The following is a 20,036-nucleotide window of genomic DNA, read 5'->3' on the forward strand; positions in this document are numbered from 1 at the left end:
CTAGGTTTTCGCTAACTTTTCCGACGGCCCGGTCCGTTCCACAATTGCTCGCCGCGCGCGGCACGCGAATTGACGAACTGTCATCCCGTCGCGAAGATGTTGTTGGTTCTGGGGGTGCTGGCGCTGGTGCTCGTGGCGGTGACGCTGCTCGTGGGGTTCGTGGCCATCACCTGGGAGCACGAAGTAGTGCAGAGGTACGACAGCGCGCTCTCGCTCCTCTTTCGCTGCTAGCGCTCTCTCTAACGCGACTTTCTGTGCTGTCAGCTATGCTGCCCTCCCAGCTCCTGCCGACCTGGGCACAAAGGAGTTTCGCTGGCGCTGCTGGTTGTCTCCATACACGCGTCGAGGATGGCGCACCTCCATTCTGCGTAGCGCGTGCCCGCGAATCACGCTGCAGTGCCCTTTTGCGCTGCTGTCGGCGGATTTTGCCAAGCTCGCCACCTCGCTGAGTCTGCCGAAGCTGGCACTTGAGCAGTTACCCTTCATGTTCCCGCAGGTGGCCGTGGGGAGTTTGTTCCTGCAGCTTCTGGGCAACTCGAACTTCCCGGCTAGCGTTCGCAATCTTCGCCTGAAGGCTCTGACTGTCGTCCAGCTCCGACCGCTCGACATGAGCTTTCCATCTCAAGACGAAGAGGCAGCGCCACCGCCAGAGCTGACGGTGCGTAGATGGCTAGTGCTTGCTGCATAGCTTTCCTGATCTATTATCCCTAACGACGAAGCTTCTGGTATCTGTTTGCAGTGCCTCATGGTTCTGTCTGAGAAGCGCTTCCTCGAGTCGGAGATCGAGTTCGCAGTTCAGACAGATTTGTTCGATGACCAGGGGACAGTATGGCAGTCGGTAACCTGGTTTTCGATCCCGTTCAAGCAAGAAACGCTACTGGTTCCGATATCACAGTCCTCATTCACTCTGGACGACACCATCGCGGCGCGTGCGAGTTCGAACCATGCGGCAGAATCCTTCAAGTGCTCCTCGAGGAACTTGTCTGAATTCGAGGATGTCAGCGTTGTGGGTGTGGCCGGTGAGTGCCCCTCCAAGACTGGCGCAGCTCCCCTGATGTGGATGCTTGCTCGTGCTACCGGTATGCTCCAGCAGAAGGCGCGGGTGCCAGCGCTGCCTCTGATGTGCAATTGCTTGTTCAGCGAGGAACAAGCTCCCGTGCCTCTGCACAAGAAAATTGTGCTGCAATCGTGGACGAGCGAGGAAGAGCAGGCGCAACCTGAAGTGGTTAAGTTTGCTGTTGAAGCCCAAGACGCGAGCGTCATGACCGGCGTCCTACGAACTGTCGGATGGAATTACGTCGAGAATTCTTAATTGTTGCTGCGCCGCAGCACCTCTACCGACGGTTGATCTGGGCATTCCCTACGGCTGGATGTGTTGCCTTTAGGCCAGCGCTACGTAATTCCCAATAAATGCAAACGCACCAACGAAAGATAGCTCGATCAAGACATACGTATATAAAATGCAATGCCAGTTGCGATCTTCTCTAAATCTTGCGGCGCTTCTTCGCATCGTGCTTCAGAATCTTCTTCACGACGCGGTTCTGCTGGCGTTGAATCTGGCGAGCCGAAACCAGAACCTTCGACTGCACAGACTTGCTCTTCTTGATCATCATAAAGTGCTTGAGGCGCTTCTTCTCTGTGTTGGTTGTACCGCCACCCGAGCGTTTGTGCTTGAAGTCCTCACGGCCTTCAAGCACCACACGCAGCCGCTCCTCTTGAGTCATGCGCTTCTTTTTCGAGTAGCCCTCCAGATCAGTCGGGTTGACCTTCGTAGCGTCTGAGCTTGCCTTGGCTGCATCCTCTTCAGCCTTGCGCTTGCTGCGCGACTTGGGGTCCTTCAGGGCTGCATCGCGCTCTTTTTTCAGCATCTCAATGCGTTCGAAATCCAGCGGTGTCAGGATACGACGAGCATCAAGGCGATCCTTTCGCTCAACTTCAGGGGTCTCTTCGCTGTTGTCCTCGTCCTCTTCGCCGTCATTTTCATCGTCATCCTCTCCATCATTTCCACGCTCATCGCCTTCCTCATCTGATGACACATCCACCCACTCGTCCTCCGATCCGTCTTCATCCGACGTGGACGATGCCACTTCCCAGCCGTCCTTGTTGTCCTCGCCGTCGAAACGTCCAGCCGCTTCAGCCTCCGCCAGCAGCTCCGCGCCATCAACACCTTCGCTCGCCACAAGCTCACCGAAGCGGTGCGGCTTAGCAGCAGTATCGTGGAACTTGCCGCGATCCTTGCGCTTGAGCAGCACCGGGTGAATGTCGCGAATAAGGTTGAGAACACCACGAGCAGCCATGACGATGGTTTTGTCGCGCGCGCGGTTGTACTGCACCAAGTCGCTGACGAGCACATCCATTCCTTCACACTCCAGCAAAAGCGGAGCACGACGGAACAGTTCGCGCAGGGAGTTGATGCCGACCGCAATCACCTCGGATGAACACCGCTCCGTGACGAAGTTGTGCGCGATACTCTTTACAATAGGCAGGAGTTCCTCGGGCGGAATTTCGTCGTGGCACGATTGCACCAGGTAGGCCAAGATAGCAGTCACGTTCTGCTGATGAGACTGCAGGTAGCGCTGCAGAAGCGGGTAAAAGGGAAGCACCACGAGCTTGTGGAATCCCAGGACGCGACCAATAAAGTTCATCATGAGCAGCTTCACCTCGAAGCGCTCCGTGCAACTCTTGAGGAGCTTCAGCTGGCGCTCAGCAACGCCCTGCGGATCATTCAGCAACTCGATGGCAGGGAACGTAGCCATGAAATCGAGTTCGCGCTTGCGGGCTCTCTTGTTCTTGCTCAGTGCCTGCAGGGTATCACGCTGACGCTTTTTCGTTTTCTTCGAGTGAGCGTGGAAGTCCACAGTCACAAGCGCCTTCTTCTCTTTCTTTTGCTGTTCCTCGTCTTCCAGAATGTCTTCATCGATACCCAAGAAGAAGCTGAGCGCCATCACCAGCAGCTTGGTGTTCTTACTCGTGCACGCAGTGGCAATCACATTCACACTGCGCTGGTCATGCCAGATCTTTCGCTTGAAGAGATCCATCAGCACCTGCAGCGACTTGATGGCCGCGTGCTCGCTCTCGTCCTGCAGCATTTCAAACAGGAAATTCTGCAGCGCCTTGTTCACCTTCACGTTGCGCGACGTGGCGTTGAGCTGGCGGATGTCCGACACAATGTGTTTGTACAGAAGCTCACGCAGCCTCTTGTCGGGGCAGCGAAAGAGCTCAAAGAAGAGCTTCAGGAGGGTGATGGCGTCCACGAGGCCGCGGTTGCGCAGGAGCATGAGGCTCTGCACCAGCGTCTTGCGAAGCTCCGGCTCGAGCACGAGGTAGTTGTCGCGCAGCAGCGCCATGACCTGCTCGGGCAAGGCCGCCATCTCCACGGGGTAGCACTTGGCCACATGACTCAGGAAGCTCACGAGCGCGCCGAAGTGCGCCGACTCCTTGGTGGGCTGCAGCAGGAACAGCTGATACTCGCTCTCGAAGTGGCGCAGCTGCATGAGGAACTCGGTGCGGTAGCCCACCGGGTCGCGCTTCACCATGTTCTGCAGCTGCGGCAGCTTGCCGATCACATCCGGTCGGGACGCGTTGACGGCCTCCATGGTACTCGGCTACTTCGGAGAGAGGTCGATGCAACGCGGCGGCGAACGAAGAACCGGAGTGCTGGCCGTACTCGGTCTGCGCCGGTTGATGTTGTCGGCGCCTCCACCCATTCGCCAACAGCGAAGCATGACTTGATTTTAGTATAGCTACTAATCTGAATTCAATTTTCAATCGCACTTTAGTGACTATCTGACGTTCAAGACTGGCAAAAATGAAGCAGGAGCACGAGGCCGCGTTCCGCCTCCGTGACGGTGCCTGCGTTCGCGTCGTGCAAGACACCACCAAGGTCGATGGTTTGGGCGGTGAAGTTTGGGCTGGAGCGCTCGTCCTGTGCGAATTCCTGGAGGAGCACGCGCAGGAGGTCGTGCAAGGCCGCGACGTGATCGAGCTGGGTGCGGGCTGCGGACTCTGTGGGCTCGTGGCTGCCTCGCTTAGCGCCAACGCAACCGTGTTGACGGACGAATACCCGGATCTGTTGGCAAGAAATATCGCCAAGAACTGCCACCTCTGGGCTGAGCGCGAGGCGGACAACGTAGTCTCGAGCGGGGAGCTGGAGTGGGGCGTCCCAGAGTCCATCGCGCCGTTTGCCCGCAAGTTCGACACGATGCTAGGCAGCGAGATCACCCAGTTGGGTCGAGGCTTGCACGTTCCGCTGCTTGAGACGATCCGCTCCGTGCTACGCCCCGGAGTCAAGTCGCTGGCGCTCCTCTCCATGGATCCGTGTCGAGCTACCTGTGAGGGGGCCTGCGACGTAAGTAAGTGCACCGCGTCTCACTTCGTAGCTGCAGCAAAGCAGACCGGTTTCACAGTGCGCAAGCACCCATCCGTCCGCCTGGCCTCTCGCGAAGCAGTAACTTCCCTAGTCGGTGCCCTGGGCCGGCCGCTGCACGTCGATGAGGACGACTGGAGTGTCGTCTTCGAGCTGCGTTTTGAAGGCACCTTTTGACATGGCTACATTGGGCACTACACTCTAGTTCAACTAAGGCCAAAAGAATATAGAAGAGAACAACATCTGAAGTCGCGCCAGCCATGCCGCCTCTCGTGGTGATTCGCAGCGGGTGCAAGCACATCGAGTATTAATACCTGGAGAACCGCGCACCGCGTCTGGATGACGTCGCGGACGAACAGGGTGACGACGACGCGCTGCTGCGTCAGGCCGAAGAAACCTGGCGCCACTCCAGCGGCAACTGCAGCGAGAGCAAAGCTCTCGGTTTCTCGTGCGAGCTTTTCGACGTGGAGGGTATGCATGCCTTCCGCTGCCCTGACTGCGGCAACGTGGTGGCTGACCGCGACGACGTCGTGTCCAAGACGTTCTTTGGTCGCACTGGGAAGGCGTTCCTCATGAACAACATGTATAACGTCCGAGTTGGCCCAGCGAGGAACCGCTATCTCATGACAGGGATGCACCTGATCGCGGACGTGCAGTGCCAATGCGGCTTCGTGTTGGGCTGGAAATATGTACGTCGCGGTCTACTACTTGGACGCACTGCTTACTCTTCGTTCTCGGGTGGGGCATGTCCATTGTTCAGATCAAAGCGATGGAGAGCTCCCAAAAGTACAAGGAAGGTAAGTTCATCATGGAGCACGCAGTCGTCCAAGACGACTCGGAAGAGCAGGCGTGGAATCGGCTGTAAGGAGGCGATTGGGTACGGTAATTGCAGTGTGGAGCAACGGCAAAGAGTGTTGCGAGAGTGTGGTGGGGAGCAAGACAAAACTTACCATTGGGCACGAGGGGGATTTCCAGCACGCGCAAGAAAAGCAAATACTATAACTTATATGTCACGTATATCTCTCTTCTTCAGCGGTCCAACGCAGCTTCACTCCATCAGATGGAGTCCATCGCTCTGCTCGTGCCCATGCTTCAGCTCTACGATACGCGATCCTTGTAGTTACTGGCCAGGCGGGCCGCGCATGCCTGGCGGCGGGCCTCGCATGCCCGGCGGGGGCATCATTCCCATGCCGGGCGGGGGTCCCATTCCCATGCCGGGCGGCGGGCCCATTCCCGGAGGCGGCATGCCCATGCCAGGCATCGGTCGAGGAGGAGGCATCATGCCGCCGGGGGGTCCCGGAATTCCGCGACCACGGCCGTACGCCTGCGGTTGTGCCATTGCCGCCACTACAACAGAATGCACACGCCATAAGAGCACAAATTAGACCTCCGTCGCGGCTACAGGTATCAGGCGCTTGAGGGCTGCTCGCTCGCGGGCTGGGTTGGGTTGGGTCCATCATACTAAGATCGTAGGCAGTAGTTTCCTATGTTGGTGCTCAGCCGGGTTCGGAGGAAAAGCCGTACGCCCGATCACTTATCTGTTCGAGTGATCACTTGGAGCCAACCGTAGGCAACGGCATCACCGCCGCGAGCAGTCCCATCGCAACACCATAAAGCCACATGATCCAATACCGTACCTTGTCCTGGCTGCATCATGCCCGGGGCCGGGCCTCCAATTCCGCGCATAGGCGCCATAAGTCCCATGGGAGGTGCGCCAACAGGAGCTGCAGGGATACCGCGTCCTGCCGCGCGCGCCACGCCGGGGCCGCTCGGGCCGACAGTCTCGTTCTCCTTGGCGAGCGGAGGTCCCTCCACGGTGAGCGACACGACGCTCTCGCCACGCAGCAGCACGAGTCCCAGGTGGCGCTTCTCCACGCGCTCCTCCGACACCGCCGACTTGACCTTGGCCTTGAGAGTGCGGAACTCCTCGCAGTCGCCCAGCACCAGGTTCATGTGCTTGTCGAAGGCCATGAAGTAGCCGATGAGCACGCGCGAGTCCTGCAGCGTCACCTTCATGCGGTAGTTGATGTAGTTGAGCATCTTGCTGCTCTTGGTCATCACCATGGTTGCCTCGCCAGCGTCGGTCGACGGATCGACCAAGTGAGCGCCGGAGACGAAGAGCAGATACGGCGAGAGCTTTTCCTGCCGACTTTGTTACTGGCGGGAGCCGCGCCACTCCTCAGACCCATGTTTATGCATATCTTATGACAGATCAAAGCGCCAAAACAAGTTCAATGCGCTTTTGATGATGAAGCATGCACTTCCGAATTCCGCACGGTTGACGCAAGTCGCGATGGCGCCGCAACAAGCTACAGAAGCGTTCCCAGCTGCAGGCGCCTGCGCTGAGCTGCTCCTGGCGGAGAACAAGGACGCAGTCTACGAGAGCGAGCTCAAGAACCTGCTGCGTGAGGTGCTCGAGCGTGGCTGCGGGGCCCACCTCCTGTCGCAGCTGCTGCCGGAGCTGGCGGCGCTGTCGTCTCTGCTGTATCACGCACTGTCCATCGGCCTACACCAACCAGGTCAGACGCTAGGCGAGGAGTTCTGCGATGTCATCCGCGTCACCAAGTCGGGGGTGAAGTCCCCCGTGGAGCCTGTGCGACTACGGCGGCATGCTTTGTGGCTCGCGTGCTTGGTTGTACCGCGCTATCTGACGGCGCGATCGCAGAGCGGCTGGAAAAATCTGAGCCAGCTTACGCGCACACCACGGGAGCGCATGGAGCAGCAGCTTCGGCTGCGTCGAGAAGCTGCGGCGGCAGCAGCGGACAGCACGGAGCTACCTTCGGAGAGCCGCCTGGCAGTGTTGAAGCCGCAGCGGTTGCTTCAACAGCTGGATCTAGCTGTGTCGAAGCTCAAGGCGATGACGGCGTGGCTCGAAAATGATGTGTTCCCGGCTTCCTACGAATTCAGTATGGCATGTGTGCAGCAGTGGGGAGCACACGCGCACCTCGCAGCGTTTTACGTGTTCGCGCGCTACTTGGACCTGGCTAAGCGAATTGCCAATATCCAGTATATTTTCGTGCGAAAAGACTTGATGCCGGGCATGAATTTGTCCTTGCTGGGCTATGTGATGTCGCTGCGACTTCTCGCTACAGCCGTGGTTGAGCTCAAGCGCGTGCGGGGCCACTTCAAGCTGGAGCAGAAGCAGCGCCAACAAGAGGCCAGGGCACCAGCAGGCAGTTCTGAGAAGCCATTTCCTCACTCGGACAGAGTACCCACGTCTCTTTCATTTGTGAGTACGAGCACTGGATCCTCGCCGGAATCGGAACGTACGAGTGGTGGAGGTCGCCGGCAATCCCGTCGTAAATGCGCGCTTTGTCTGGGTGAGCGAGTATCCCCCGCTGCCACCCCTTGTGGTCATGTTTTCTGCTGGGAGTGCATCGTGGGTTGGTGCCAGAAGAACAAAGCTGAGTGCCCGCTTTGCCGCCAAGAGACTCACCCTCAGCAGATTAAGTGTGTTTATAACTACGTTTGATCTACACGGTGGTGCCCTTGAATAAAAACACATCAATGCAGTATCGATTTCTCCGTTATAAGAGCGATGCGGGTAGCCGACAACATCTAATGTTTCCGCTGGCGCTTGTTTTTCTTGCCCGAGCCCTTGGACGCAGCCCGCTTCCCCTTGCTCTCAGTCTTGGCGCTCGTCTTTGACTTGTCGTCATCCTTGCTATCAGCTTCTTCCTTCTTGGCCTTCACAGCGTCGACATACACTTGGTCGGAGCTGAGAGCGTTGTGAATGAATCGCTTGGACGCGTCCTTGTCTAGCACTAGCTTTGGGCCCTTCGCCAGCTCCTCCGCGTCTTTAATCTTCTTGATGAAAGCCTTCACACGATCCTAAAAATCGTTTATTAGCGACGGTGGTGCGCCGATGCAGTACATATTAGCAACCTCGACACTTTTGATGGTTAAGTGCTTGACGGACTACGCACCAGTTCCTGCTTGACGTGGGTCTGTCGGATGTCCTTGGGAGAAACTCCCTGGGTCTTCAAGAACACGAACAGTAGCGCGTTGATGGTGTAAGCTGGTAGAGCGCAAAATGGAAGGAAGCACACGAAACAAATAGCAGGGTAAGTCGACAATTCCTGACCAACAAACTGCGATGGAGACGCATATTACATACCCAATGAAACCTGCACCTTCGCACGCTCCAGTGGGCTTAGCGGTGCAACAAATTCCTCCATTGAGTTCTGCTTAAACACCGCCAGGTGCTCTTCCACCGCAGCGAGCGTCTGCTCCACGCTGGAAAAGGCTTCGACCGCTTGCTCGCTCATCCCGGTTGCTTTTTGTTTGTTGGGGCAGTATTGGTTGGAAGATAATGGCGTGTGGACCACACCAGACAATATTTTTCGGATGGCTACACTAACTGTCAATGGTGGCTCCTTCCTTCTTACTACTACTAGTACTAGTACACGCCATTCCTTCCACAATGCGGCAAAACCTGCACATCCAACTGCATTTAATACTACGCGTATACCTCAGCCTAGCTAAATCCTACCCTCAAGACAAGCAAAATTATAGCTGAACATGAATTATGGATAGCACACTGCTTTACAAGACAAATCCGTCCTGGTTTCCACCGTTGGCATCAGTATTGCCGTTGCTGTTCGCGCTACTATCACTGCTGTCGTGCGTGTTCAGGTCTTTCTTGCGTCTTTTCATGACCACTTCGACGGCGTGCGAGAAGGCTGAAGCGGGCGCTTGCCCATTCGGGTTGCTGGCTTGCAGCGTGTCGATCAGATCCTTTTGTACGTCGATCATCTCACCCATTTTACCTACCAGTTCCTGGAACCGCTGGTCCATCAGCGCAATAAACTGCATCAGTAACACGCTTGTTGGATCGACAGCTCCTGCTGCGGTCTCCATGGCCGATGCCGGACGCTTGCTTCCGCTGGTTTGCTCGGCTGACAACGACGTATGTGGGTCCGCAATGCCGCCGGTGCCAGCCGCACTCGTAGCAGCATTCGGGTCTTCGCCGTTCTTGGATATCGGCGTTTCTGCGAGCGCCTGGTGGGACTGCACCGGGGGGAGCTTCCGTGGTGCCTGAGCAGTCTGAATGTCCTCGTGCGCCGCATTAGAAGTGGAGGAGACAACATGGATGCTCGTAGTCTCCACACGGGGAATCTCCTCAACCGTAGTCGGTGGCAGCATGGTTGCGGGGGCGAGTTCGGCTTTTGCATCGGTTCGAGCGTTGTCCTCCCTCGCGACTTCGTACTGCCGCCTGTGCTCCACCGAGTAGACCTCGCCCTCCCTCAGGTGCGCCTTGGTGAAATGCATCTTGAACTTCTGCGTGCGCATGGGCTTGTTGCAATCCGGGTACGTGCAAATGATGCCGTTCTTGTGCTTGTTGCCCACCATGATACTCAGATGCGTCGGGGCGGCGGCACCTTGCGCGAGGCGAATCGGGAAAACTTGGTGATGTGAACCACTTACTCAGGAGTCCCTCTAGTAGAGCACACATTCCCATAAAGGAGCAATACATTGAGCAAATCAAAAGAAGGCTTTTTCGAATTGCTTGTTCTGACCTGAACACTCAGGTGCCGACGCCCCGAGAAGCGGGGGCAAATCCTTTCTCCCGTTAGACCGCCCGGAAGCTCAACATGGTACATAACGCTCTTACTGATGGCTACATCCCCAATGGCTCATTGGTGCCTTGGTCGTCGCAAGCGGCAGTCGAGGACGACGAAGAGGATTGGTCGTAAGATTCATTAACGCTCTGTATCTGTCTGCCTCTCTATTTCGCAATGCAGCACCCGCGTGACGACGAGCGCGGCAAGATGGAGGCGCTGCTGCACCAGATCGTGCTGGAGGAGCAGCAGAAGATGGTCCAGCTCGGCTTCGTGGAGACCTGCATCCCGTCCCCGGACAGCCCCGCGCGCTCCAGTATTTTCATGAGTGCGAACTGGCACATCTGCCGCCGGTTGCTGCTCGTGATCGTGAGCGGCAACGGCATCCAGCCAGGCATCTGGAGCCGCTCGCTCGTGCTGGAGGCCGCGGAGAACCCCAACCAGTACCGCTCGGGCTCCATGCTGCCCTACCTGCACACGGCGCTGTCGAAGGGCTACGGAGTCGTGGTCATGAACCCCAGCACCAACACAGTGAGCGTGGGTAGCGAGAAGATTCCGATCCCGTACTCGAGCACGCCAGAGCTGCATGTGCGCTACGTGTGGGAGACGTACGGAGTCCGCGCCTCGTGTTCGCAGGTGTACATCGCTGCGTACGGGCGCGGAGGCTCGTTGACGAAGCACTTGGTATGCACGCAGCCGGTGCTCAGGTCTAAGTTGGCGGCTATCGCATTCATTGAGTCCAGCCATCGCATCGAAACAGACGACACGCAGGAAGTGAGAGGGCTGTTGGGAACGAGAGCGATCAATTGGCAGCGATCGAAGGAAAGCCCTGGAACGCAGCTGCAGGATTGCACGCAGCTAGGGTGCTTGAGTCTATCAGCGGGGGAACCTACTTCGCCGGCGGAGCAGAAGTCATCGAACACGGCGTGGACGATTGCGGCGAGTATGGATACCGTCTTCGCCTTCTTCGACAGCGCGCGAGGCTCTATGCCGGATGAACCGGCAGAGGATGAGCTGATGGATGAAATGAGCCGCCTATCGCAATATGCGTACGCTGGCGCGGCGGCGATGTCGTCCGCACCTCACCAGCGAGAGCATTTGGAGGACGCCGAGTTTCAGGAAGAGGAGGTCACAACGAGCGACGGGAATCATTTGGGGAGTCGTTCGAACAGCGCGCGCAGCTCAAGACGCAGCATGGTTATTTCGACGTCCATGAGCGTGAACGATTTCGACTTGCTCTCGGTGGTGGGAAAAGGCGCGTACGGCAAAGTCTTTCTTGCCAAGAAGAAACACGGACGGAATGCAGGTCGAGTCTACGCGATGAAAGTGCTGCGCAAGCAGGATGTATTCAAGAAGAAACAGGTCGAGCACACCAAGTCCGAGCAGCGTATTCTGAAGCATGTGGAACACCCGTTCGTGGTGCGGCTGCGGTATGCTTTCCAGAACCACCAGAAGCTGTATCTGGTTATGGACTACTACTCTGGCGGGTCGCTGTTCGTGCATCTACGGAAGGAGAAGCGCTTCACCGAGCAAAGGGCATGCTTCTACGCGGCGGAATTGCTGCTGTCGCTTGCGCACTTGCACAACATGCACATCATGTACCGTGACCTGAAGCTGGAAAACATTCTTATGGATAACGAGGGACATGTGGCGATCACAGACTTCGGCTTATCAAAGGAGGATGACGAAGGCTCGACGTTCGTAGGTACACCCGAATACCTGGCGCCAGAACTGTTGTGCAGCCAGCGCACAGCAACGTCCTACGGCAACACAATCGACTGGTGGAGCTATGGCGTGCTGGTTTACGAGATGATTCAAGGACACACACCATTTTGGGACAAGAATCGCCGTCAAATGTTCCAGAATATCCTGAGCAAGGAGCCAACGTACCCAACCGAGCACTTTTCACCTACTGCTACGGATTTTCTGCAGCGACTACTTGTCAAGAACCCGCGTCAGCGCATGGGCTGCGGGGCTGATGGCGCACTGGAGATCATGGGACACCCATGGTTTGAAGGAGTGGACTGGGACGCGCTTCTTAACCGCCGAGTGGACCCACCATTCAAGCCCGTGACGAAAGATATCCACGGCAATCGGGCACGGAGTAGCAGCGCTGCGCTCAACGCGAACCTGCAGTACGTACCGAACATCTTCAAGCAACAGGAGGTTGCGGACTCGCCTGTCGTGAGCGTGCTGGGATCTTCTACCGGATCGGGAGTCATGGCCATGCACTTCGACGACTTCAGTTATATGGGCAGCGACATCATCGGCTCGCGGCGCACATCCGTCTTCCGCGACAGCGACATAAAGATGGAGCTTGGCGAGTAGGAGCCACGTGAGATTCAACCATTCGGAAGTTGAAATTGCTCCAGTACGAGCTCTTATCCGCCACACGTAGCTGTTTCGCAGAGGCGGAGACTCACGGCAATACGCACGGTCAAGCTACAGTATGCCAGAGGCTCGTGCTGAGCCAGAGCGGATACCATCCAGTCTAATTGTGCAGCATTTTTTCGGTACGTATGCTTTGCATCAATAGTTCAAAACGCTAAGAGTAAAGTAAGCAAGACTGACAGGAGACTCGACGCGAAGAGTTGCTGCGTGAACGTTTTCCGAGCTTCGACTCTTAAGCCACAATCCATTCTGTGTTGACTACGACTTGCATACCGTCGTTATCAGTGCTTGTTTCGCGGTGCAGAGCACGTAGGGAACAATGGGACAAACTATTTGCAACAGAGTGGAGATTCTCGATTTTTTCTAGCTGTAGGAAGCTCAGCTCCCATCAAGAACCACGAGCAAGGTGCTTACGGCACAACATCGAGTCCCATGGACTTGGCCGATCCGATAAGCGTCTTGCAGATGGACTTGAGGTCAATGTAGTCCACCATTTCGTCCTGCTGCTTCACCTTAGCGATCTCATAGATCTGACGCAGATGCACCGAGCCCACCACCTGCTGGCCGGGAGTCGAAGATCCCGACGTGATACCGGCCGCCTTCTTGAGGAACCACGAGGCCGGCGGTGTCTTGGTGGCGAACGTGAACGTGCGGTCCGTGTAGGCCGTGAGCACCACGGGCACGGGGATGTTCTCCGTCATCTTGGACGTGCGCTCGTTGAAGGCCTTGCAGAACTCCATCATGTTGACACCCAGAGGACCCAGAGCCTGACCGATAGCAGGCGACGGGCTGGCCTTGCCCGCCAGCACACGAAGTCGGACCACGCCCTTGACTGCGACAGACATAATGCGTTCCTGATAACTCGACGGGGGGAGAGCGGACGGAGGTGAAACCTGTATGAGGATGGAGAGGGGAAGAAGGGTTAAATGACGCACATAATTCGAGGTAAAGGTGCGCGCTGTGAGCGGAGCTGTAGCAACGCGAAGGTAGGCGGCGGGCGCATGGGACGCACCTGAAGCGCAGGTTGCGAGACTTTGAGTGGCCGCCGCACATTTTTTGAAGGGCTACTATTGAGGTGATGGGTGGAGAGATTTGATTGGCTATAGATGTGTATACTGTATAAACTATACGGTATACCTAACTTCAACACTTTCGGTGTTCATCTCGGTAGTCTTCCTAGCTGAAGTAGCTCGGCGCGATGGCAACATCTTCAATCACGTCAAGCTGCGCGCGCGAGAACTTGGTCTTCGTCTCGATCCAGTTGTCCTGATGCGTGCGCTTGAATTCCAGCAGCGTCTCCTTCACCTCCTTCTCCAAAAACGAGATTGTGTTCGAGGACCTCTTCATGTACAGGAACCGGCCCAGCTCTTCAAAAATCGGCGGCACGAAGCTTGGCACGTCGTGCGGGAACGCGAGGACGACAGCGCTCAGACTCAGCACGCTCTCGGTCATCTTCGCTTCAAGCGCCTTCAGCCGCTCCTGAGTCTTCTTCAGCTCCTCATCGGGGGCGCCTTCCGCTTCCAGGCGTTCACACCGGCGTTTCAGCTTTGGGAATTTCACCCGCGCCTGCCCCGCGCTCTCGGTCAATCGCACACTCATCGTCTCCACTGTCGTTGGCAGCTCATTGTGAAGAATACCGCGCAGCGCATACTTCGCCATTGCCTGCACCTCTCGCTGCTCGTCCGTCAAGAACGCGCAGACAAATGCGTGCACCTGCTCCTTCAAGTCGCTCGAAAAGAATACCCAATGGTAGAAAGCGAACGTCATGGTAAAGCGCAGAACGGCACCGCGGGTCTTCCAGGTCCGAGAGGTCGACAAGCGCTTTAGCAGCTCCAGCAATTGCGGCACTGCACGTTTTCCGGATGCATCCTGCGGCACAAAATACATTCGCAGCGATAGTGATACGGCATCGGTGACATTCTTCGCTTGAACAGCCACCTCCGCCTTCGGGTGACTTTGTGCCAGCAGAGCAACAGGCAGCAAGTCATCAAGCATGACAAGCATATCCCTTCCATCTCCATACTTCTCACAACACGCCAGCCACTGCATCGCGGTTTCCTTCGCATGCAAGAATATGTCGGTCGCTGCGTTACTTTCCTCCGACACGCTCTCCGCGTTGTCGACATTTTCTTCTGACGCACTAGCAGCCAATAGTTCTCTCAGTGGCAACGACGCCGAGGAGATTGGAGCTGAGGGCGAATCGGCTTGGCAAGAAGATACCGAAAGGGTGTAAGCACCCACCAAAAATAGCATCTTCCCGGCGCGATCTCGAATGATCTTGTAATGGTGAGCCAAGGCATGCTCTCGAACCACCTTCACCACTCGTTCGCTGAAATTGGAGGCAAGCGCGTGCACTGTTTCGTCAGTTGTCAAAATATTGGCCGCAAGTAGATGAACCCCCAACGCTTCTACCAGAGCCAGCCACTTCGCTTGACGCGCGTAGTCTTCTGCAGCTGCCCGAGCAAAAGAGTCTTCTAGCTCGAGAAGCAAATAACTCACCAACGGCTCCAATCGGCGCAACTTCACGGCATCAGACCTCGATGGGCGGGACGCAAGATAGACTACCTCAACCCACTGATCCACCATCACAATACTCACATGCGGAATAACTGCCTTGAACAGACTGACTACACTGGTGACATGATAAGCCACGTCTTCCTCACCGTCAGTCTTCAGTTTTGCTAGGGCGTGAAGTAGGCCAGCTGTACAGTCAGCCAGTGTTTTCAGCGCCGCCTGCCGATCCTCCTCCCCAACATCGACGCCAACGTTTTTACTTACCAGGTCGCGAAGTATTTCCACCACTCCGCTGTTCAAAAATGCCTTCGAATTTCCGTGTACAAGCTTCTCTACCAACTCGACGCTGGCCAAATTCACGCCTGTGAACGTGTTGCGTGCTTGGTTAAGGAGACGCACAGACGACAAGGGTGGGGCTTTCGGGAATGTCTGTGCGCTGTTCGAAATGTACCGAACAACCTCGTTTACACCAAACGACCAGTCACTTGGAGCTGAGTCGGCATGCTGACCATCCGCAGAGGCAGCAAATCTGTTGGAGTTTTTGTGGTTGTTTATCAAAGCTTCCACAAGCGCTTGCGTCGTACTGCCGGAGTAAATAAGTCCATCAATCTCGTCCACGTAAGGTGAGTCCCGTTCTTCTCGGCTGCGCTTCAATAGCTTCATCAAGTGCTTGAAGAGTTCCAATGCAATCTGCCGCACGGGAAGCACATCGTTCCTCAACTGCTGAATTACCAACTCCCAGACGCCAACATCAATTGGCATCGCTTCAGGCTGCAAAAAGGGATACAACATCACTAAGTGCAGCAATTGGAACTTCCAATGCTCTGAGCTTGAAGGCTCTGCTTCAAGAACGGTCTGAAGCAAGGGTTGGTTCGTCTTCTGGCCCCGAATGTATCTCCAGTTTAGCAACAGAGAAAGGAAGAATGCCTGCAGCTTCATCTCGACCTTCGACTTATCCGCTTCACTGTCAACCTGCTTGACAACCGCACTGTTGCTTCGTAGAAGCACCACCAGCACACGTTTAAGCAACGTATCGCGCTTCTTCCACAAGTTTTTCCGAGCGAGGGGCAATGACAGCATGTGCATCAATCCTGACACGCGTTCTTCTGTTAACTGTGACGGACCACAAAAGCCTTCCAATTCTTCAATCTGTGCCAACTGACGGGAGTATATCCATCTAGCGTACAGCACTGAGCATTCCTTCATTACTGCCGCTGCATCTGAACGAACGGATTCAAACGGATTCTTCAGAAGACGCTCGACCTCCGCTAAGAGCGCCTCGTAGCGCTGGCGTGTTTCTTCATCACTCTCAGGCTGCGCTATTGCGTTAGCCAACGCAAAGTGTTGTTGCACTTTTCGCTTCGCATAGAAAAACATCACTTTCTCAACCAGCTCGTTGCGTGATAAAAGCAGCACTTGCTCACCCTTATTCTCGCGGCGGCGAAGGTAGCCGCTTGTCCGATAGGCATGCGAAACGACATCCGTGCTCGTAATTCGGGAATACATGTTTTGAGATTCTTTCACCCTGAAATCATCAAGATGCTCGCCTCTCCAAATTAAAAGCTGGTGCATAATGTCCAACAGCAAACGCCATACTTGGTTTTCCATCGCGCTCCCGCTGCCTCTCTCTCTCCAAAACACGACAGCATCGTGGATTTGGTTCATCAGCAACCCCTTCAGAGACGAAATTCTTTCAAATAGCTCCGGATTATTCTGGAGTGCCTTGAGCAGTAGAGGCTTAGCACCATCCAAAAACGCCCCATTCGCCGCAGTACTCTCGTCAGTCAGCACATTTGCAGCCCCAAGAAGCCCTTGGAGCACTTGGTCCAGAAGACGCGTCCACACACGAACTGTTAGATCTTGACTATGCCTCATTTGTTCCAACTTCTCAAGAGCTCCAACGACGTGGTCTTGCAACAGATTAGATCCGAATGCAAGCTCTCCTTCACTCGGCTCGTGCCACCGTACCGATAGCCTATTCCACGAAATGCCAGCACCCAAGTATTGAAATGCCCCGCTGTTGCTAGATGTCGCGTTTTCCCACTCGGTACCAGGCAACGATCGAAAGTCGTGTGTGTATACTCCACAGAGACCAGACAGCAAGTTCTGGAGGACAGCACCAGCAGCTTCGTAAACTTTCTTCTCTTCATCGCCGTTCAAAAAGTGCGCCAAGATCAACTTCAGCTCGTGCTCGTAGCGCAGCAAAATGGGGTCACCTGGAGGGCTGAACCGCACAAGGCCATCGAGAATGCGAAGGTACCACACTTTCTCATTCACCATCAGGTTGGAATCGTGAATAGCCGTCTTCGTCACGTGAAGTTTGTCCAGTACAATCGGCATGAACTGTTCCAAGGCTTCGGAAGGATTTCCTTGCATGCAGTTGAAGATCAACGTCGAGATGACTTTTCCTCCAAAAGGCGAAGTGTAGAATGCGTTTGTCACAAAGGCCACGGTCTTGCGAAGGCACTGCGTGTAAATTTCTGGAGACATCTGTGCATACAGGATGGCCAGCAGATTTAAGACCTGCAACACGATCGCATCTTCGCTCCCATCTCTCTTTGAAGACTTAGTGCTCCGGTTTCTGTCAGCAATGGCGGCAGGCGAGGCAGATCTAGCACCAGACCGCGACTGAATGAATTGGAAGCAACGATCCAAAACAGCAAACGCCCACTCCTCTAAAACGGGTCCGGCTTCCCACATGTTTTCGTCGATCTGGCTGTCCATTGCTGCAACTTCAGCGAACAGACTACTTTCCATATCCGCAAAGAGCTGGTTCGACAACTCTTTCCTCTGTTTTGTTGCCTGGAAGTTCCCCTTTGCTGGATCGTTCACCAGGGGCAGCCACGATAGCAGGTGAAAGTAGAGCTGGACAGTCGACTGCGTTTTCTTTTCATCGTTCGCATCAATCCCTGGTAACGTGAGCTTCAGCATAGGTTCCAAATAAGTCGCGAAAAACAGGCCCGTACTTTGCGGGTGTCGTCCACACATCAAATGATACAAAAACACCGCCATCGAGGAAATCGCAGTGGCCGCCAAGTGTGAGTGGCTCATGGCCATCGGATCAAGCGCCTTGAGCATCTCCTCCATCACGGGAGCTGCACATCGCACAGGGTGGATGCACAGGAGGTTCTTCATCACGTACATACACTTGGTCGCTACACCTTTGTTCTTCGAGTAAATCCCCAGTAAGCAAATTTCCATAAGCGTGTCCAGGATATTTCCAATCGAAGCCGTTTGAAGAACTTTGATCCCCGCCTTCTCGCGCCCAAGACGTCTGCACAACGCGTTGCTGAGATAGTACAAGTAGGTGGCGAGTGAATTACCGACGTTGGCAACATTTGCTGGGTGGAAAAATGACTTCACCATGCTCAGAATCTCCAACAGGTATCGCGTCGGGGCTGCAGCATTGCCGTCACCCCCTCCCTCACGTAAGAGGTACACGCACAAACGCATGGCGTGCTGACCGAAGCGCTTCGACCCGTTTATCGAGGTATACGCCGATGGCCACAGCTGCTTTTTGAATGGGGAACCCAGGTCAGAAGGCAATTCCAACAAGTCGTTCACCTTCGCGAAGATAAACGGGAGATACTCATCCAACATCGATGTGCTGGGGTAGCGTTTGGTAGCACGAGATAAGATTTTCATCCAATGTCCATCCCACTCGTTACAACGCGAAATCAACGACCACGTCGAGAACCACTCGGGGAGGAGGCTCACAACAGCCGCCTCTGTTTTCGAATCTTCCGACTTCGGCAATGAGACCAAAAACGAGAAAAGTGCCAGCGCACGAAAGCATTCCGTCGACTTGACATTTTTCACAGTCGCGCCGAACTCCGTCCACAGCTCGAGCACAAAAGGCGTGGCAGGATCTGATGCTCGGAAAAAGCTGCGCGCCTCCTCCGCGCACTTGACCGTCGTGTTTGTTAACTTAACCATGTAACTCTGCGACGCCTGCTGGATGTACCCAGGCGCTCGAAAGCAGACGCGCTCGATCGCACGCCTCACCGACCTCCAATTGATCACGAGGTCTTCGGTAACAGCACCATCTTCGCCGCGGTGGCGCTTCTTCCACTTCTTCAGCAGCAGTTGCAGCGCCGTCACGGCTCGGATTTCCATGTCCACGTCAGCGAATGCGCGTCCATCGCGCGTCCACAGCAGCTCCACCAACACGCGAATCAGTTGCGCGTGCAGCCCCAGGGGCAGCTCGTGTTTCAGCTTGTAAAACGTGTCCACATCCCGGAAGTGGCGGTTTTGCAGCACACCACCCAGCGCGTCGCCGTCGCCCAGCGTCTGCATACAGGTTAGTGTTTCCTGCAAGAGCAAAGATGTTCAGTCCGACTGCACGCTAGAGTATAGTTTTTCTCTGCACCCCCCGAGGCGCGACTAACCTGGATCCGGCGCAGAAAATCAGCTCGCTCTGCCTGGATGCTCTCGGGCGTCACGTAAGACGGCAGCAGGCTGTAGTACGGGTGCACGGGCGCGACCTCCGCCTCGACCGGCGACTCCGTACAAGTCGCGGCCATGGCGGCAGATCGAGAATGGCAGCGAAAGTGGATCGAGATGCCATTTTCAACCAATCACGCGCTTGATTGCTTCGCAGCATGCATTCCAGCACAAAATGCGTGTTTCGAGTGCTTCTCGAACGTGCTGTGGGTCCTCACATGGCCACAACGCTACGCCGGCAAGGATTACGTATCTTCATCCACAGCAATATTAATTCCAAAGCTACCACAGACGAAGTTGTTATCACAAACGGCAAAAAATGCTGATCGGCCACTTCAACTTTCACCTTGCGGACTTCTTCAACTTCGAGATACGCTTTTGACTCGAAAGTTTTGCGGAACTGTATGCAAGTATCTAGCACGCTATTTGCTCCGGAATGTAAATGTCTCCGTGCAAGACCTTGCCGTCCCTGTTCGTGCAGCACATTGATACCCTCTGTTCGGCGGTTCGGCAACCTTGCGCAAGTACTCCTGGTAGCGCAAAATGCCACGAAACCTCAGCATAGCGGTGCAGGCTACTACAAGTCACGGCTAGTTCAAGCAGGGAGTCTGCGGGGCTCCGCTGGAGCTCCACGACCTAGCGTCCACCCCACAAGGAAGCAAGGTGAAGCGGTTCCTGACACATCTAGTTTGGCTGAAATGTGCCTTTTCCGGTGACCGGATCTGGACGCTCTCGCCGAAAATGCGTGGCGCCAAGTTATT

At 55.6% G+C, this 20,036-nt stretch overlaps 10 protein-coding genes across 10 annotated transcripts; 5 read left to right on the top strand and 5 right to left on the bottom strand.

Annotated features, from left to right (window-relative positions):
• Positions 1 to 29: 29 nt before the first annotated feature.
• Positions 30 to 1,312, top strand: PHYSODRAFT_352491 (hypothetical protein; the record flags this gene model as incomplete). The annotated part of the gene is made up of 3 exons (XM_009535924.1): positions 30 to 194; positions 265 to 658; positions 740 to 1,312. Exons 1-3 carry the CDS (start codon positions 97 to 99, stop codon positions 1,310 to 1,312), a joined length of 1,065 nt encoding a protein of 354 aa, XP_009534219.1. The 5' UTR covers positions 30 to 96.
• Positions 1,313 to 1,484: 172 nt separating this feature from the next.
• PHYSODRAFT_564068 (hypothetical protein) lies at positions 1,485 to 3,643 on the bottom strand (the record flags this gene model as incomplete). The annotated part of the gene is made up of 3 exons (XM_009535925.1): positions 3,045 to 3,643; positions 2,037 to 3,002; positions 1,485 to 1,958 (listed from the first exon to the last, which is right to left on the bottom strand). Exons 1-3 carry the CDS (start codon positions 3,594 to 3,596, stop codon positions 1,485 to 1,487), a joined length of 1,992 nt encoding a protein of 663 aa, XP_009534220.1. The 5' UTR covers positions 3,597 to 3,643.
• A 156-nt stretch (positions 3,644 to 3,799) lies between these two features.
• PHYSODRAFT_523947 (hypothetical protein) lies at positions 3,800 to 4,543 on the top strand (the record flags this gene model as incomplete). Its single annotated transcript, XM_009535926.1, has 3 exons — positions 3,800 to 4,224; positions 4,354 to 4,423; positions 4,496 to 4,543. Coding segments are annotated over 3 exons (543 nt in total), but the record flags the coding sequence as incomplete, so codon positions are not given.
• Positions 4,544 to 4,839: 296 nt separating this feature from the next.
• Positions 4,840 to 5,201, top strand: PHYSODRAFT_254640 (hypothetical protein; the record flags this gene model as incomplete). The annotated part of the gene is made up of 2 exons (XM_009535927.1): positions 4,840 to 5,055; positions 5,127 to 5,201. Coding segments are annotated over 2 exons (291 nt in total), but the record flags the coding sequence as incomplete, so codon positions are not given.
• Positions 5,202 to 5,486: 285 nt separating this feature from the next.
• On the bottom strand, positions 5,487 to 6,430 carry PHYSODRAFT_304932 (hypothetical protein; the record flags this gene model as incomplete). Its single annotated transcript, XM_009535928.1, has 2 exons — positions 5,487 to 5,713; positions 6,004 to 6,430. 2 exons carry the CDS (start codon positions 6,428 to 6,430, stop codon positions 5,487 to 5,489), a joined length of 654 nt encoding a protein of 217 aa, XP_009534223.1.
• Positions 6,431 to 7,267: 837 nt separating this feature from the next.
• Positions 7,268 to 7,884, top strand: PHYSODRAFT_288411 (hypothetical protein). Its single transcript, XM_009535929.1, has one exon. The coding sequence runs from the start codon at positions 7,275 to 7,277 to the stop codon at positions 7,836 to 7,838; it is 564 nt and encodes a 187-aa protein (XP_009534224.1). The 5' UTR covers positions 7,268 to 7,274; the 3' UTR covers positions 7,839 to 7,884.
• Positions 7,885 to 7,924: 40 nt separating this feature from the next.
• Positions 7,925 to 8,634, bottom strand: PHYSODRAFT_522264 (hypothetical protein; the record flags this gene model as incomplete). The annotated part of the gene is made up of 4 exons (XM_009535930.1): positions 7,925 to 7,978; positions 8,069 to 8,197; positions 8,293 to 8,384; positions 8,484 to 8,634. 4 exons carry the CDS (start codon positions 8,632 to 8,634, stop codon positions 7,925 to 7,927), a joined length of 426 nt encoding a protein of 141 aa, XP_009534225.1.
• A 277-nt stretch (positions 8,635 to 8,911) lies between these two features.
• On the bottom strand, positions 8,912 to 9,718 carry PHYSODRAFT_523326 (hypothetical protein; the record flags this gene model as incomplete). The annotated part of the gene is made up of 1 exon (XM_009535931.1): positions 8,912 to 9,718. One exon carries the CDS (start codon positions 9,716 to 9,718, stop codon positions 8,912 to 8,914), a length of 807 nt encoding a protein of 268 aa, XP_009534226.1.
• Positions 9,719 to 9,997: 279 nt separating this feature from the next.
• On the top strand, positions 9,998 to 13,089 carry PHYSODRAFT_288412 (hypothetical protein). Its single transcript, XM_009535932.1, has one exon. It carries the CDS (start codon positions 10,105 to 10,107, stop codon positions 12,253 to 12,255), a length of 2,151 nt encoding a protein of 716 aa, XP_009534227.1. The 5' UTR covers positions 9,998 to 10,104; the 3' UTR covers positions 12,256 to 13,089.
• Positions 13,090 to 13,494: 405 nt separating this feature from the next.
• On the bottom strand, positions 13,495 to 19,355 carry PHYSODRAFT_318155 (hypothetical protein; the record flags this gene model as incomplete). Its single annotated transcript, XM_009535933.1, has 2 exons — positions 13,495 to 19,143; positions 19,221 to 19,355. 2 exons carry the CDS (start codon positions 19,353 to 19,355, stop codon positions 13,495 to 13,497), a joined length of 5,784 nt encoding a protein of 1,927 aa, XP_009534228.1.
• Positions 19,356 to 20,036: the final 681 nt, after the last annotated feature.

The sequence above is a fragment of the Phytophthora sojae genome, assembly GCF_000149755.1.
Source record: "Phytophthora sojae unplaced genomic scaffold PHYSOscaffold_9, whole genome shotgun sequence".
Lineage (NCBI taxonomy): Eukaryota > Oomycota > Peronosporomycetes > Peronosporales > Peronosporaceae > Phytophthora > Phytophthora sojae.